The 18450-nt window shown below is 39.3% G+C and overlaps 1 protein-coding gene across 1 annotated transcript; it reads right to left on the bottom strand.

Moving 5' to 3' along the window:
- Nucleotides 1–907: 907 nt before the first annotated feature.
- C5H2orf66 (chromosome 5 C2orf66 homolog) lies at nt 908–3127 on the bottom strand. Its single transcript, XM_074399324.1, has 2 exons — nt 2684–3127; nt 908–1087 (listed from the first exon to the last, which is right to left on the bottom strand). The coding sequence occupies exons 1-2, from the start codon at nt 2837–2839 to the stop codon at nt 908–910; spliced, it is 336 nt and encodes a 111-aa protein (XP_074255425.1). The 5' UTR covers nt 2840–3127.
- Nucleotides 3128–18450: the final 15323 nt, after the last annotated feature.

Raw genomic sequence — 18450 nt, 5'->3', positions numbered from 1 at the left:
TCTATTTTCTCATTTTAGAAAACTCTATAAGGGCATATTTCACATGGTAAGTTATATGTTCTTTTTTAGAATAGCAATCATTAGTTTTTAATCATCACATTTGAAAGAACTAATAATGCAAACCCTTTCACAAACATAATAAAGCACAAGAAAGGTATGCTTCCTCAGAATTTCAAAATTACACTTGTGGGAGAATGGGAAAAGATTTTAATTATGATTCCATTCCCTTTATTATTCAGCTAAACAAAAAGCTAACAGATTGAAATCATAAAATATTTGCTTGGAATGCATCATACTTGTTCTTTGTAAATGGTAGGTATTGGTTTGATAGGAATACTAAAATAATAAGAGCAATGAAATTCAAATCATTTTTCTATGAGAAAAATGCCATCCTTACTACTAGTCAACTTTTCTTCCTATAGGTGAGGAGTTCAAGCTCAAATATATGCATACTACTTTATCCCCCAAAAGAACCATTCTTTTAACTTTTAATTCCCATTTAATCCAACAACTCAATTTGACGTATTTCTTTATGTAGATTTTCCACACAGCTATATCACCTTGTCTGGGAAAAGATATAGGTAAGAATGTGGCCATGTTACTAATTTAATAATCCTATTAAGAGAGAGCATTCTATCATTTTAATACGTCTCTCCTGGATAATAACTATGCTTAAAAAATCAAAACTGTCATTTCTTTTTAAAACAGGACTGTGAAATACCTGCCTGAACCAAATCCAGATACTTAACAGTGATGAGTATAAGCAGAACTGAGCACTTATTTCTATGAAGAAATAAAATCATTTTTCAAAAAATACTTTTCAAATACCTACTTTATGACTGAATTGTATGTTTGGACAGATCCTGTGAATAAAGGGCCAACTTTTAGCTGGGCTCGGAAGAAACTTTCAGCCTTTGAGATAACTGTGAAAGGAGTTTTTCTGCTCTTCATAATCTGCAAATGCACAAGCAAGAAATTCTGATCTGAAAGAGAGGGGTCTGGGGCTCTCATTCATGGGGAAAGGATTTGGAAACGTTCCAAGATCAAGACCTCTGCCCTTAAAATGTGCCTGAAGGCTTCTGAAAAACTAAAGAGAGAAAGAAAATGTTCATTGGCAGATATAAATGAAACACCTAAAATAAAAGTGAATTTTTTCCCTCTATTTTTCTCCTGAATTAACTTTAAGGCTAATCTAGGAGGCAAGAGGTTGGAAATCAAAATCCAGAAATACAAGTACAAGCTTCAGCTACTTCTCCTCCCCTCCTCTGTGCCTTCTGACATTTCAACCCTAACCAAGATAATTTACCATTCTTAGTGAAAAAATGAAGGAAGAATATGGAACAGCACCACAATTCAAAGATTCATTGTGAACTATCTCTGAGTACTAAGGTCAGAGATGAAACTGAACTCCATAATGAGCAACTCAGTATCTCCTCTTCCTTAAGATGAGATCTCTGTTGCTACTTTCTGCAAGTTTCTTTTCAAAGTTTTTCAGATTTCCATTAGGAAATAAACACAGAAGATGTGCAAAGTGCTACTTGCTTTGATGCAGGACAGGTAAAGCCCAAACCTGGGGCTTAGCCCAGGAGGGTTCTTGGCTTTGCCCAGAAAAGAATTTAAGGGCAGGTTGGTTGTGGTAACAATCTTTTATTGAAAGGTACTGTTCCTGCCAGAACAAGGCTAACTCATAAGTAGTGCACCCAGAGTTGACAACATGTGGACTCTTAGCAACTGTGTTTATATCCACTTTCAAATATAAGCAAATTAAGGGATGGTTAATACAAATAGAAGGGGGTTTAGAACTTTCTAGGAAAGAGGTGGTAACTTCTGGATCATTGCCATGGAAAGGAGTGGTAACTTCCAGGTCATTGCCATGACATTTGTAAACTGTTATGGCACTGGTGGGCAAATCGTATCCAGAGCAATGAGAACAGATAGGGATCACTTTTGTCACTATCTGCTGGTTTCATCCAGTTTTTTCACTTTATCTTCTCTGGACCAGATCCTGTTTTGGTCAGCAGTTGTGACCAGAAAACAAATCCTGCTGGTCTCTTATCTCAGTTTATTTTAATCCTATGTTGTTATATTTCACATCATTCACTTTAGAAAAAAAAAATTTGAAATAGTCATGTCAACATGTTTATTGTATTTGGCATATTGTTTTCAAGAGAATTTTTAGTGAGCTTTTGAATTCTATTTTCTAGATAACTGTATGTTAAAAATATGCCTAGTAAATTGATACCCATGCAGGGTCAACTTTCAATTTTTGCAATTAAGCTTGGCAATTACTATTTATACGGTAACTTGTTTTATCATCAGTTCAATCTAAGTTGTACAAAAGCAATTCCCTGTTACACTCTTGATGTTGCATATGTATTAGAAGTCAAGGCTACAAAGTCAATGTGTATATAAGATCAGTTACAAATGAAATGCACTATGTGTGTATAAGATTGTTTCCAAATATAAATTTGTTTCTCTTTACAGAAACAAATGTAAACTGGCCAGAGAAATAATACGTTGCCAACCACTAGGGTAGTAAAATTCTGGTCCAATCCTGTTGGAGAATCTTCTCAACACTTGCTAGCCCCCTTTCCACTATGTTCTGGAAAACAGAATGCTGTGTGCATAAATCCAAAGAGGCATTAGTTCTATCCTGAAACCCAGCCCCCAGGTGTGTTCTTACCAAGTCTCTGTTTCTGGGGTTATTTAGTGGCTTCCATTTGTCTTCATTTCTTAGTGTGGCTCCATGCACATGCCCAAGTAGCACCAGGGCAACACGTTGTAGCAGGAGAGGTGCTATGGTCATGATGGAGTGAAGCTGAGTGAAAGAGGGGACCATGGTCCATGGTCACTGAGAGATAGTCAGGGGAAAGAGAAGGAAAGATGAAACATCTATAAAGGCAGACAAGGAAGGAGAAATAGCATACTGGTTTATCTAAGTTTTACAGCAGTCTTTTTTCCATATTGACTTCTAAGTGAGGATCCTCAAATCCAACTGATTAGCTTAAAGTAGCCCACGATGATGAGAATGTTGTATAGTGATATGGAAAACAATTATGAACATAACATAGAAAGTCTGAGTATGCCTTTTTGATCTTTGAAAAAAAAAGTACTTTGTTGTCTCCAAAGAAAGTGCAATTCTTTAAATAATAACAAAAACCAAAACCTTAATTACTTTTAAGTCTTAAGATAGCAGTCTTAAAAAAAAAAAAATCACTTCACATACTGTGAGCTGAGAAACACACCTTACACACACATCTGAGACAGACAAACACACACCACACCAGTGTGAGTAGAGATTGTCTTCCACTCAAATGTGTGAAATGGAAACCAAGACACATCATAGAAAAGGCTAATAAAGCTTACCAGGAGTTCTGTTTTGGCTGGCCCTCCTAGGTTATCCTGCCTATAATCAGCAAGGCAATTCATGGGTGCTTATAACCAATGGATTGGCTGCAGGTAGAAGTCACTGATGTGAGCAGGGGGAGTTCAAAAATAATGATTCCTTTTTCACCCAAAGCACAAAGACCCTTGAGAGTCAGATCTTCAAGCTTCTTCAGGGACAAGCCTATTTGCCTTAGAAATGTGGCAGCCACTCCTTGAACCACTGAAAATTTTATGTGGATTTTATAAAACATGCAGTGCACTTACACATAGCAAAGCGATTTTCTCTTTTTTTCTTTTAAGGGAAGGGATATACATAGTAGCTGGAAATATTATGATGACTATCCCACCTGTTAGAATGTTCTTTTGGAGATATCATTTTTTTGAGTTAACAGCATTTTTTGAACAGAAAATTCTATTGTGAGAGACAAAATTATTCTTTTTGACCTATACCTTGTACTTTTCCTGAGAATCTCAAGAAGCTTTAGAAGTTTTAAATAGTGGCATTATTTGTCATAATATCCCTTAAAATAGAGCAAGAAGATAACACGTTTCATGGAAAAAAAGAAAAATTACTATACCTACAACATTCTCTTGCTGAATAAATGCCATCTGTAGAAAATGGTAGGCCGAGAAATTGGACTTGAGTTGTGACGTTGCTTTGGTTCCAATTATTTAGAATAAAATTTAGAATGAGATATTTGTTGAGAAGGCTGGTGGTCTGGACTGGAAATTAGCAAATCTGGCTACAGTCTCAGCCTTGCCATCTTCACCCTTGGCAAGTTACTATGACCTTCATTCGTTCATCTCCTCTGTTTATTCAGTCAACAGACTTTCAGGAAGTGCCTACTATCTGCCAGGCACTGCACTAAGCTTTGAGGATTAAATGTTAAGAATAACAAATACAAATACAGTCCTCGCCCTCATTAAATAGAGTAGTAGGCAAGAGAAACATTAATCAAATCATTATATAACCAAACGTGTACGTATAAGTGAACAATCATTTCTATGAAATAGCAAGTGCTATGAAAGTACAGAAAAGGGGAATTTGAGCCGGCTGTGGTGGCTCATGCCCGTAATCCCAGCACTTTGGGAGGCTGAGGAGGGTGGATCGCCTGAGATCAGGAGTTTGAGACCAGCCTGGCCAACATGGTGAAACCCCATCTCTACTAAAAATACAAAAATTAGCCAGGCGTGGTAGCGGGCACCTATCATACCAGCTACCTGGGAGGCTGAGGCAGGCGACTTGCTTGAACCCAGGAAGCAGAGGTTGAAGTGAGCCGAGATTGCGCCACTGCACTCCAGCTTGGGGGACAAGAGCAGATTTCATCTCAAAGAAAAGAAAAGGAGAATTTGATTCAGTCTGAGGGGCCAGGGAAGGCTTCCATGGGGAAATGACCTTACATCTGGTCAACTGAATAGGAGTTACTTAGGCAACCTGAGGAGGACAGAGGGAGAAGTGTGTCAAACAAGGTGAACAGCTGCGCTAGGGATGGGGCACATTAAAGGAACTGAAATTATGCCAGGTGTAGAGGGAGCAAGTGGGGAGCCTGATGCAAGATGGGGCCCAAGAGGTAGTCAGATTATGATCTTTCAGCTACAAGTAATACTGATTAAAGGGTTTTAGGCATCTAAGCAGCTTGATCATACTTACATTTTTAAAAGATTATTCTGGTTGTAATGGGGAAGACAGACTAAGCTAGAAAAGAGGGCTGCACAAAGCCAGTTAGCTGGCTACACAGTTGTCCAGGCAGGAAAGGATGTTAACTTGGATTAGGGCAGGGTTTGCACAGATGCAGAGGTGTGGGTAGATCTGAGAGAGATTTATAGGGGATTGTTAATGTACTGGATACTATGGGGCGGGAGGTGAAGGAGATATGAGTTTCAAAACCAGTTGCTGGGTCTGTGGGTTATGCAAATAAATGGGTTACAGTGCCATTCACCGAGATATCAAACCTAGGCATGGAGGAGTGAAGATCCTGATTTCATCTGGAATGTGTTGAGTTAGAGGAGCCTTTGAGATTTCCTCATGGGGATGGAGAGAATGCAATCGGATGCACTGATCTGGAGCTCAAAGGAGAAATCTGGGAAGGAAATGTAAATTTGGGAGTTGTTGGCATAGAAGTGAATGAGATTACCTCAGTAAAGATTGGAATATAAGAAAAAAGGGGGGCCACAAACTTGAGCTTTGAGAAATTTTAACATGTAACAGCCATATGCAGGAATCTAAAAAAGAGACCTTGGAGGTGAGGGAAAACTAGCGAAGTATGGAAGCAAGAGAATAAAGTGTTTCAAGAAGGGACACATTGGGTAGAATGAGGGCTATGGAGCATTCGAGCTGTTCTGGTAGAAAGATCAGAAGGGAGTGAATGGAGAGGAAAAAGAGTGAGTATAGCAAGCTCTTGGAAACACAGATGTGAAAAGAAAGAAGGCAGTTACTAGAGTGGGAAGTAGAGTTAAGGAAAGGTGTTATAGTTGTTAAAACGTGAGAGAGACTGTTTAAATGTCAATGGTTAGGTGAGTAAATGAACACCCTGGAATTTCATTACATCACTCTCTCTAAAACCCCAGGACTTTAAAGTTTAAGCATCTAATAATATTGAAATATTATATTTTTACTGAGATTATAGCAAAAAGTTATGACACTATAAACTCCTTAGACAGTGCTCACCCTCACATTCCCAGTGCTGAGCATTGAGCCCAATATGCAGCACTTTTAAAATAGGAAATACCGGCTGAATATCTTAGAACAGATTTTCATAGCCGTTTATCTATGAATAATTTATAGTTCCATTTGTATTAAAACACAGCTCATTTGTTCTCTCTTTTAAGAGCTTCTTAAATGTTTATGAAATATTTATAGTTTCTCAAAGGAACCAGTGGGCCAAAGGTAACATACATGCTATAGTCTTGTTCATTAACACTGGAATTCCCCTGATGACTTTTTTTTTTTTTTTTTTTTTTTGAGACGGAGTTTCACTCTTGTTACCCAGGCTGGAGTGCAGTGGTGTGATCTCGGCTCACCACAACCTCCGCCTCCTGGGTTCAAGCAATTCTCCTGCCTCAGCCTCCCGAGTAGCTGGGACTACAGGCACGTGCCACCATGCCCAGCTAATTTTTTGTATTTTTAGTAGAGACGGGGTTTCACTTTGTTGACCACGATGGTCTCAATCTCTTGACCTCGTGATCCACCCACCTCGGCCTCCCAAAGTGCTGGAATTATAGGCATGAGCCACCGTGCCCGGCCCCCCCGATAATTAATAGAACATAGAATTGTTATGTTTAAGTTAAAAAAAATTAATTCCTTTGTTTCTGTTGCTTTTTTTTTTTTTTTTCTGAGATGGGTTCTTGCTCTGTCGACAGGCTGGATCACAGTGGCGAAGTCTTGGCTCACTGCAACCTCCACCTCCCGGTTTCAAGCAATTCTTCTGCCTCAGCCTCCCGAGTAGCTGGGACTACAGACGTGTGCCAAATGCCCGGTCAATTTTTGTACTTTTAGTAGAGACAGGGTTTCACCATGTTGGCCAGGATGGTCTTGATCCCTGGACCTCATGATCCACCTGCCTCGGCCTCCCAAAGGGCTAGGATTACAGGTGTGAGCCACTGCACCCAGCCCCTTTGTGTCTTTTTTTAAGAGACAGGGTCGCACTCTTATCACCTAGGCTGGAGTGCAGTGGTACCATTATAGCTCGATGAAGCCTCCACCTCCTAGGCTCAAGTGATCCTTCCACCCTAGCCTTCTGAGTACCTAGGACTATAAGCACACACCACCATGGCTGGCTCTTTTTTAATTTTATTTTTCATTTTTTGTAGAACCACATCTCACTATGTTGCCCAGGCTTGTCTTAAACTCCTAGCCTCAAAGTTATCCTCTTGCCTGAGCCTCCCAAACTCCTGAGACATCAGGCGTGAGCCACCATACCTGGCCAGTTTCTTAATTTTAAATTTCTTTTTTAAAGAGCAGAACGTACTATTGATAAGGTTGATTATGACATTTCCTTCAAAATGTATCAGCACAGCACTAATTATTTGGTTGATAGTTTCAATCAAGAGAGAGGAAAAAAAACCCATAATATTTCACGTTCTCAAATCATTAGTTTCTGGCCCAAATTATCCCATTTGGCCTCTTCATTAAGTAGAGCATTTGTAAAAGTAGTAGTTGGGACAAAAGGGTGTGGTAGCAGGCAAAAAGGTGCTTCTGCACTGAGAGCCATCTGAATGAAGTTCTTTGCTGGCATTTCTTGGTGGAATTTGAGAGGTAAATAGAGTACTCAGCACAGGACCACACACATAAAAGAAATCCAACAAATACATGTTGATTGAATGAAAACTTGAAGTATAATATAAATGCAAACAGGCTAAATGTGGGGAAAGGATAATAAATAAAGAAGGTGAGGAGGAATTTTTAAAACATCTATTGGACTATATAACCTTTTCAAACCCTTCTTGTCTCTATTAAGGTAAAAAAAAAAAAAAAAAAACAGAGCTGATGCAGCTCCTTAGCTGTATCATGAACAGGGACATAAAATTTAATCTTTTGTTTCTGCTCCCTGGCCTAAGTGAATAGGAAAATTATTATTTATAGAGTGCTTCTTCAGTGATCATGAGGACTTCAAAAATATGGGAAAGGTTGCTCATATGATTAATAGAGCAGGCTGAGCAGCTTTCTGCTCATAGCAATAACTACTTTCTTTTGTGGCAGCAGACAGATTTCAGCTTGAAGGTGGAATAAAGAGAAGGAGGCAGAGATAAATCTCTTGAGATGCACAGAATAGAGGCAAAGAGCTGTGGGTCAAGGAAGCCATAGTGACTATGATGGACAGAAGAGCAGGGGCTCACTCCTCATATTCTAGGGGTACAAAAATCTTCCAGATTCTATGAGACCCAGGGGAGGTGAGGGAAGGCCCAGAAACCACTAAAGTAGAATTTCCTTCCTCCCACATTTGTATAGGGGCTTAGAGTCAAACAGTGTTGGTTAAAAACACACATCACATTTTCAAAAACCTCCACAGTAGGTTGAACCATTTGTCCCTTTTGGCAGCATCTAGACCAAGTGTAAGTATGAAGTTGACCCTCAGAATTCTGTAGTTATTCACTATGGATAAATCTGTTTTATTCTTTGCTATTGTCGGTTTTGTTTTTTAAAAAATGTTAAGATGGCAGTAATAGAAACTGGGGACTATTAGAGGAAAGGAGAGAGGGAGGGGGGCCAGGGTTGAAAAACTAACTGGTGGATACTATGCTCAGTACCTGGATGATGGGATCATTCATATTCCAAACCTCTGCATCATGCAATATACCCAGGTAACAAACCAGCATAGGCACCCCGTGAATCTAAAATAAAAGTTGGAAAAAAATGTTAGAGGGGTATATTAAAAAAGGATAAAAAGATCTTTCTCTGTTTCAAATATGTTACAGTCAGTTTTACCTCATAGGGGCAGAGTGTGAGCCAATTCTAGAAGACTGAGACCCCAGAGGAAGGAGGCCCCAGGCTGAGTGGAGGGTGGGCCATGCTTCCTAGACAGCACTGGCTCCCAAGTCCAGCCTGGCCTCATAGCCGCTGCTTCCACGAGGTGTTCATGATCAGCTTCCGAGACTTCAGCAGCAGCCTCCCTGTCTCCCACCCCTGGTCCGTCTTCCTCACAGACACCAGCCTTTCCAAGACACAAATGCCACGATCGGGGCTAGTAATAGAGAGCTAGCCAGTGCATCCCTTTAAATCCTGCCCTAAGTTCAAGCCATTTCTCATACAACTAAGATGGAAGGGTAGAGTCAACAGAAGGTAAAAATCATGCTTGAGTGTAAGCCAGCTGGGAGAAACACAGTGAAAAACTAGACATTCAGATTCACACACCAACTGAGATATAAACTGAACTGAGAACCAGGTTCCCAACCCCTTCTCTCATCTCAGGCCCTACTGATATCTCCGAAGTCATTCAAAGAATAAAATATTTTTCCTAAAATATAGAAAGTGGAATCATTTCTTACGGTTTTGCAAACAGCTCTTTGGCAGGGAAGCTGTTGTAGCAGAGAGCCTGGGGACAGACAAACTAGGTCTCACAGCTGAGGTAAAGCTCACACGCATCACATCCCCTTCTCATGGTATCTGGATGCCCATGAAATAAAGTCTAGGGCCGGACATAGTGGCTCACGCCTGTAATCCCAGCACTTTGGGAGGCTGAGGCAGGTGGATCCCAAGGTCAGAAGTTCCAGACCAGCCTGGCCAATATGGTGAAACCCTGTCTCTACTAATAATACAAAAATTAGCCAGGCATGGTGGCACACACCTGTAGTCCCAGCTACTCAGGAGTCTGAGGCAGAATAATTACTTGAACCCAGGAGGTGGGAGGTTGCAGTAAGCTGAGATTGTGCTATTGCACTCTAGCCTGGTGACAGAGCAAGACTCTGAGTAAATAAATAAATAAATAAATAAATATACAGTCTAAACTCTTGACTGTGATGTAAAGGCTCTCAATATGACCCAGTCTCACCATTCCAGCCACTTGACCTCCAGTGACCACCATTGCATTTATGCCTGAGTGCCTTTGAAATTGCTGTTGCTTCTGTTTGGAATACCTTCTCCAACTCTTGTATGCTCTCCTAACTTCTCTCTGTTCTTCAAAGCTCTGATCAAATATCATTTCTTTTGAGAAAAGGAAACCACTGCATCATTTCAACAGTTCTTGCCAGGTGAAATTAATGTAACTGGCCAAACGATTGTTTTCCCCCACCCAACAAATTCATATCTTGAAAACCTAACCCTTGATGTGATTCTACTAGGAGGTGGAGCCTCTGGGAGGTGATTGGTTCATGGGCATAGGGCCCTGATGAATGGGATTAGTGCCCTTCTAAAAGAAACCTCAAAGAACTCTCTTGCCCTTTTCTGCCATGTAAGGACACAGGGAGAAGATGACAGTCTGCAATCCAGAAGACAGCTTCATCAGAACCCAATCTCTGTTGGCACCCTGACCATAGACTTCCAGTCTCCAGACTGTGAGAAATAAATGTCTGTTGTTTATAAGCCATCCAGTCTATGGTACTTTGTTACAACAGCCCAAACTAAGACAATTCGGATGACTGCATTCATTTCCACTTGGCTCATGGTTCACAAGGTGAGTCCTGTGAAGGAGGCACTATGTCTTTTTTTATTATTGATTCTTCAGAGCTTGATATAATGCCTGGCACAGTATAGTTATATCACAAATGTTTATGGAATTAAAAACTCTGTAGGTAACATTTGAACTTAGATTCTTATAATATTATTTCAGCCTTGTTACATTTCTATTTTTTATAATTCACTAGAGATTTACATAATGTCATATTTTAATAAGGAGGGGAGAGATAATTGTAGGTGGCCAGTATTTGTTCATTTTACTTGAATAGTTAATAGATCAGTAAAGCATAAATTAATATTTGATCTATCTCTTGCATACAAACCAACAGAGATTGGGGAAACTGTGGCGTGTTCGTGACCACACACACTTTTCTATTTTAATTGTTCTGGATTTGAGGGGTTGGGGCAGAGATGTTTTGTCCAAGTCCTGAGATAACTCAGATGGGAAAGCCCAATCAATAAGAAATAACCCATATTCGGCCGGGCCTGGTGGCTCATGGGCCTGTAATACAAGCACTTTGGAGGCCAAGGTGGGAGATCGCCTGAGGTCAGGAGTTCAAGACCAGCCTGACCAACATGGTGAAACCTCGTCTTAAAAAAAAAAAATTCCCATTCATCAGGGCCCTATGCTTATGAACCAATCACCTATGCTCATGTTCCCAAATCACAATATGGGCCTGCTAAAGGAGTTAAAGGACAGAACCATCTAGAATAATTATTCTTAGTACAATTGTCTCCCTTCCTTTCAGAAGCAAAGCAGTCCCCCCCACCCCGCCCCCCGCCACCACCACCTCCAGGAATGTGGAAACTTCTGGCCCTATTTGTTGCATCTTCCCTGAAGCTGTTTAGGAGCCTAAGGGCCCATATTTCATAGGAGGTATTTCCCATTAGTCATCAATGAAGAGCATCTTGGGATTCCTCTCCTCTCCCTTTGTTCCTTTTAATGAATTACTTAGGTTTCTGGCTTACTGTCAAACTTTAAGGATGGCTTGCCCTTCTGATGTAAGATAATAAGTATGTTATTTATTGAACACGTACTATGTGTCAGAGCCTCTGCTTTGTCATTTACCATTGTTAATTTTCACAACCCAATATATATAGACCATACTTTTCTCAATTTATGCATTGAAAGTGGAGGTTACAAGAGAGGTTGAATTTTCAAGACTGAGTTCCTGGCGTGTCACTTAGTATAAATCTAGATGTGTTTTCTTAGGAGTTTAGGATTAAGACATACTTATGAATAAGAATTCTGTGGAAGGATTCTGAGATGATCCTGGGTTGCAGTGGACCTGGCAGTGCAGACAAACCTTAAATTCTCTCTGAGGATTTGGGCCTCCTAAGATCTGTATGGTCCAAAGTAGTATGAGGCATTAGAAAATATGATAGGGTGAAAACGCCACCCCAAAGACATCAAGTCTAATGCTAGTAAATGTTACCTTATTTGGAAGAAAGGTCTTTGTATATGTGATTAAGACTTTTGAGATAAGATTATCCTGACTTATCTGGGTATGCCCTCAATGCAATCAATATGATCCCTTGTCTTTACTTAAGAGAGGTAGGGGGAGGTTTCACAGATACACAGAGGGGAAGGCAATGTAAGCACAGAGCAGAGAGAGATTTGACCATGCTGGCCTTGAGGGCTGGCATGATGTGGCCATAAGCCAAGGAATACCAGCAGCCAACAGAAGCTGCAAGAAGAAGGTAACAAGTCCTTCCATAGGATGTCCAGAGGTGGCACAGCCCTGCTCACACCTTGATTTTGGCTGAGAGGTACTGAATTCAGACTTTCTGGCCTCCAGAACTGTGAGAAATATATTTCTGTTATTTTAAGCCATCCAATTTTGGGTAATTTGTTACAGCAGCCAAAGGAAAAGAATACAGAAGATGCTGAGACATCAGGCCAATCACAGAGGAAGACTCATGACTCACCACAACTGCTTTAGGTTCTACTAAACACACTAACCTGTAGTAGACCCAGAAGCTGGATTCAAATTTCTTATTCCCTTTTGAGGAAGGTTGAGCTGCTTCTGTCATCCAAACCACAATACAAAATGGATTTGGAATGAAATATCTAATGTTATAATTGAATATCTTTTTGATACAAAAGGGATGGGTGAGACAAGGTTCCATGTCAGAATATTAAACTAGACAAGACCCTATCCATGAGTCACATAATTTTGTAATGAACCACATTTAAGCCCATTAATAACGGTATGTAACTATTCAAAAGAAATGCCATTCTTAAAATACAACTTAAATTTCCAGGTACATATTTTGTATGATAAAGGGAGCCATTTCAGAGAAGAGAAAAAAGAAAGGACAATTTGGATAAGTAATGCTTTGGCTATTCGGGGGTATAATTGAGCAAATGATTTTCTTTTAGTGCTATTCATCAATTGTGAGCTCTGAAATAGAACCAGTGGGCTTTTTTTTTTTTTTTTTTTTTTTTTTTTTTTTTTTTTTTTTGAGATGATGTCTCACTCTGTTGCTCAGGCTGGAAGGCAGTGGTGGGATCTCAGCTCCCTGCAACCTCCACCTCCCCCGTTCAAGTGATTCTCTTGCCTCAGCCTCATAAGTAGCTGGGATTACAGACAAGTGCCACCACTCCCAGCTAATTTTTGTATTTTTAGTAGAACGAGGTTTTACCATGTTGGCCAGGATGATCTGGAACTCCTGACCTCATGATCCGCCCACCTCAGACTCCCAAAGTCCAAGGGATTACAGTTGTGAGCCACTTCGCCTGGCCAAAACCAGTGAGCTTTTATTCTAACGGGGGAAAAAAATTAATAAAGAACAAAAACAAAAATAGTACCCCAATTCCAAAATGATAGTTCATTCCTAGCATTCTGGGATCACTTTAGGTACATAAAATGTTATCCAATTAAACAAAATAAAACACATAGAAAACGTTTATACTCCCCCTTCAAAAGTGCATTCTGTAAGTCTGGCTCTGGGAAAATACATGAGAAATCTCAGTAGCAGAGATGATTTTGTCCTAATCTAACAATAATATACTCCCAAGTGCAAGTGGAGACATCCTAGGTTTTGTTTTGTTTTGCTTTTGTTTTTGTTTTTGGAGACTAGATTTTGTTCTTGTTGCCCAGGCTGGAGTGCAGTGGCACGATCTCTACTCACTGCAACCTCTGCCCACTGGGTTCAAGCAATTCTCCTGCCTCAGCCTTCTGAGTAGCTGGGATTACAGGTGCACACCACCATGCCGCACTAATTTTTTATTTGTAGTAGAGATGGGGTTTCACCATGTTGGCTAAGCTGGTCTTGAACTCCTGACCTCAGGTGATCCACCTGCCTTGGCCTCCCAAAGTGCTGGGATTCAGGTGAGAGCCACCGTGCCCGGCCAACATCCTAGATTTCTGATAAAAATGTTACCTGTTGACTGGGCTCTGTATAATTACTAATTACTAATTACTAATTAGATTAACATATTTACAAAAATTTACAGAACTAATTGAAAAAATTCTCTTTTCAGTTAGCCCTACTTTTTCCGAAGAATTATAACTTGAGATTATCCATTTTCATGAGGTTACACATTATAATCCCTAAAGCAACCACTAAAATAATAATATGAAGAGATGTAGATAAAATGCCAATGAAGACATTAAAATATAAATTAAAATTTTAAATTAGCCCCAAAGCCCAAACCATAAAAGAAAAAGTTGACAAATTAGAATTCGTCAAAAATTAAAACTGTTCTTCAAAAGATAGCACTAAAAATGGAAAGACAATTTACAGGCAGGAGAAAAGCAAACGTATCTGATAAAGCGCTTGTATCTAAAATATATGAAGAATTTTCCAAATTCAACAAGAAAAGAACTCCAATTTATAAATGAACAAAATACGTAAACAGACACTTCACCAGAAAAGTTACATGGATGGCAAAAGAAGCACATAGAGGCTGGGTGAGGTGGCTCATGCCTGTAATCCTAGCACTTTGGGAGGCTGAGGCGGGTGGGTCACCTGAGGTCAGCAGTTCGAGACCACCCTGACCAACATAGTGAAACCCCATCTCTACCAAAAATACAAAAATTAGCCGGGCATGGTGGCGGATGCCTGTAATCCCAGCTCCTTTGACTCCTTTCCCCTCCTTCCTCCTGGAATGGAAACATCCATGCAGCCACCATTTTGTTATAAAAGGACATATTAAGCACCAAGGGGGACAGAAGGAGCTTTGTTTCTTGATGATTTCTTGGGACTCTTACTGTCCTAAACTTTCTACCTGAAGATTTGATTGTTTAAGCAACTTTTGGCCAGGTTTTCTGTTTCTTGCAAATGAACTCTAACCGCAATGGCTAATGTGGGCAGGACATGGATGGCTTTGTAAAATGGTAGGTGAGAAGGCTGGAAATGTAGGTTGGTCAAACTGTCAAGGAGTTTGGACTGTATCCTGTAGAAAATGGGTAAAGATAAAAAGATTTCAAAAAAAGAGTAATACTTAACTGCTGTTTAAAGAAAGACTAATGGGACTATAAAACTCAGGATAGAAGGGAGGTGAGTGAGCAAAGAAGGGAGACCATTTATGAAGCTGCTATAAAATTTGGAATAATAGTAATGTTGGTCTAAACTAGGGAGGGAGCCAGAAAGGGTGACCCTAAAAGCAAGATTCTCTAAGGCTTAACGACTATACAGATGTAGTGGGCAAGTAAGAGGTTGCCAAAATAAGTATTAAATAGACTTTAAACTTGTGTAATTGGGAGGATTTAATAGAAATTTGGAAAATAAAGAGTTGCTAATTAGGGAGGGAAAGAAATTGTTAGAGGCTAGGCCCATGGTGGCTCACGTTTGTAATCCTAGCACTTTGTGGAGCTGAGGCAGGTGGATGGCTTGAGCTAAGGAGTTCAAGACCAGCCTGGGTAACATGGCCAAACCCTGCCTCAGAAAAAAAAAAAAAAAAAAAAAAAAAATTAGCCAGGCATGAGGGTGCATGCCCATAGTTCCAGCTATTTGTGGGGCTCAGGCAGGAGGGTCACTTGAACCTGGGAGGTAGAGGCTGCAATGAGCCGAGATCGTGCCACTGTACTCCACCTGTATGACAAAGTGAGATCCTGTCTCAAACAAAACAAAACAAGAAAACCAAAAGAAAGAAAGAAATTATTATGTCAAATTTCAACAATAATTTGAAACTTAGTTTGGCTAGTCTGGTGGAGACTAGAGTTTAGAGAGCTGGAAAGAAAGTATGTATCATTCTTGAGAACCTTATCCCATTTAATCCTCATCTAAATTTTGTAAGATATTACTAGCTACAATTTATCCATGAAGATACAGCCTCAGAGAGGCTAAATGTACTGCTGTTGACTCAGAGATACTTAGATATGGAATTGAGGAAGCAGATCTGACTTACCAACCAAGAATATAACATTGACGTCATAGAGATGGATGAAATCTCTAAAGTATAGAAAGGGTAACAAAAAAGGTTGCAAAGAGATCATTAGAAACAATTTTTTTTTCAAGGTAAGAGTAATAACTAGTATGGTCAGAAAAGACTTTGACAGAGAGTAGAAAGTGAATTAATATAATTACATATTGCAGGTCTTCATTGCAAGAACACTATTTCTTAGACAGGCAATCTGGCTTGAATTCTACTACAGGCAAATTGCTTAATTTCTCTGAGCCTACATCCTTTCTTGTAATATGGGGATAATCATCCACCCCATAAGGGTTTTTTCTTTCTTTCTTTCTTTTTGGAGCATGAAATGAGAAGCTGAATGTGAATGTGTCTGGCACAGATTTTGGTGTGACAGGTACTCCGTCAGTTTGCTGAAAGGACAAAGCATACATAAAAAGGAAGTGTACAAACCCCAAAATATAGTCTGGAAGATTTTATGAAAACAACAACAACAACAACAAAAACTGCTTACCTCTTTTTTCGTTTTCTTCTGATTTGTTTCTTTTTCTTCAAAGTTGAATTGCAGCATATATTTCTGATTAAGGTTTTCAGTTAGTCGTATTGGTACTTAAATACCTTACTGTACCATACAGTCTCACTGGAACAATAAACGTTTTAAAATTTAAAACTGTAAGGTCCGGCAACAAGGTAAAGAGAAAACACAGTGGAGATTCGTAACACTCACTCTCCATTTCCTTTGCTGTCATCAAGTAATAATAGCCAGGTTCTGCTCTGGAAACCTCATTTTTGCTTTCAGGATAATATAAGTATACATAGATATTAAAAACCTCACTTTTATCACCATACGTAAATATAAAGGCAACCTCACTTCTGCATAGCAAAAGAAACAATCAACAAAGTAAAGAGACAACCTACGGAATGGAAGAAATTTGCAAACCATAGATCTGATACAGAGTTATATCCAAAATATATAAGGAATCCAAGCAATTCGATAGCAAGAAAATAACCTGATTAAAAAATGGGTAAAGGGGCCAGGTGTAGTGGCTCACGCCTGTAATCCCAGCACTTTGGGAGGCCGAGGAGGGCAGAAGTTTGAGACAACTTATCCTCAGGTGGATAAGATCACCTGAGGTCAGAAGTTTGAGACAACTCTGACCAATATGGTGAAACCCTATCTCTACTAAAAATACAAAAATTAGCTGGGCATGGTGGCATGTGCCTGTAGTCCCAGCTACGTGGGAGGCTGAGGCAGAAGAATTGCTTGAACCCAGGAGGAGGAGGTTCAACCGATTCTGCGCTACCATTCTCCAACCTGGGCCACAGAGGAAGACTGTGTCTCAAAACAAAAAACAAAAAACAAACAAACAAATAAAAAAACAGGGTAAAGGACTTCAGTAGATATTTCTCAAAAAAAGACATACACATGGCCAACAGGTATATGAAAAAATGATCAACATTACTAATAATCAGGAAAATGCAAATGAAAACCACGAGACAACACCTAACTTGTTAGAATGACTATAGTCAACAATACTATATTATACATTTGAAATCTGCTAAGAAAGTAGATCTTATATATTCTACACACACACACACACACACACACACACACACACAAAGTAACTGTGTGAAGTGATGATATGCTAATTAGCTTGATTGTGGTAATCATCTCACATTGTATACATATATCAAAACATGTTGTACAGTTTAAAACTGTACATTTTTGGCTTGTCAATTGTATCTCAGTAAAGCTGTTGGAGGAGGAGATAATCTCAAAGGGTTACGGTTACAAGATATATCCTAAACTAAGTTTCCCCAAAGGAGAGAGTATACATTCTAAGTGGCGTGCAATACAACATATTGGGATGTAGTAGGAAAACATAATTCACTTTCATGTTTTTAATCTGACAAATGGAATTACCAACAATTTATAAATGGATTGACACTAATGCAGTCACACATTCAGCCTTTATCACAGATGTCTGCTCATAATGCGTGGGAGACACCCTGAGAGAACAGTGAGAATTCTACAGCATACAGGAGGACAGGACCCTTAATTTGTTCATGGGCTTGTTCACTTTAAGACTAATGTGATGTAGTATATAATGCATGTATTATATTATTAAATATTTATTATATTACTTAGTTCTAACTAACATAACTACCACAAATGAATAAACAGCTTAAAAATACTCCTTCCAAGAAAACACGTTGAATATAGTACCAGTAACGTAAGCACAAACCAACAAAAGAAAATAACAAGCACTGACACATCTACTCCTTTGCCAGCTTCATTAGGAATTGGAAACTATAATTTAATCAGGTTTGATAATGTCACCCCTAACCATTAAAAATTACCAAGATTCTTTGAAAAATCAATAACATCCACTATTGCTCTAAATATAGTGTGTCTTGAGATATCAGCTGATCATGATACTATAATTAGCAAAATACTTAAAAATATATTATCTTCATCACGACCTTCTAAATTTTTTAATTTACATATTAGTATTGTAGTAGTAGTTTAAGGGGGAATATTTAAGCTTCTTTTTTTAACAATAAGAATTTGCAGTAAAAAAAGTCTGGAGAT

This window comes from Saimiri boliviensis, chromosome 5 (assembly GCF_048565385.1).
Source record: "Saimiri boliviensis isolate mSaiBol1 chromosome 5, mSaiBol1.pri, whole genome shotgun sequence".
Lineage (NCBI taxonomy): Eukaryota > Metazoa > Chordata > Mammalia > Primates > Cebidae > Saimiri > Saimiri boliviensis.
This window is presented reverse-complemented; position numbering and strand designations above follow the sequence as displayed.

What these genes read in the sequence shown, in the direction of transcription:
- C5H2orf66 (XM_074399324.1), bottom strand. Translation starts at nt 2,839, where the DNA reads ATGGTCCCCTCTTTCACTCAGCTTCACTCCATCATGACCATAGCACCT. An exon ending in ACCCCAGAAACAGAGACTTG is followed by an intron (nt 1,088 to 2,683) that starts GTAAGAACACAC and finishes TTCTCTCTTTAG; the next exon opens with TTTTTCAGAAGCCTTCAGGC.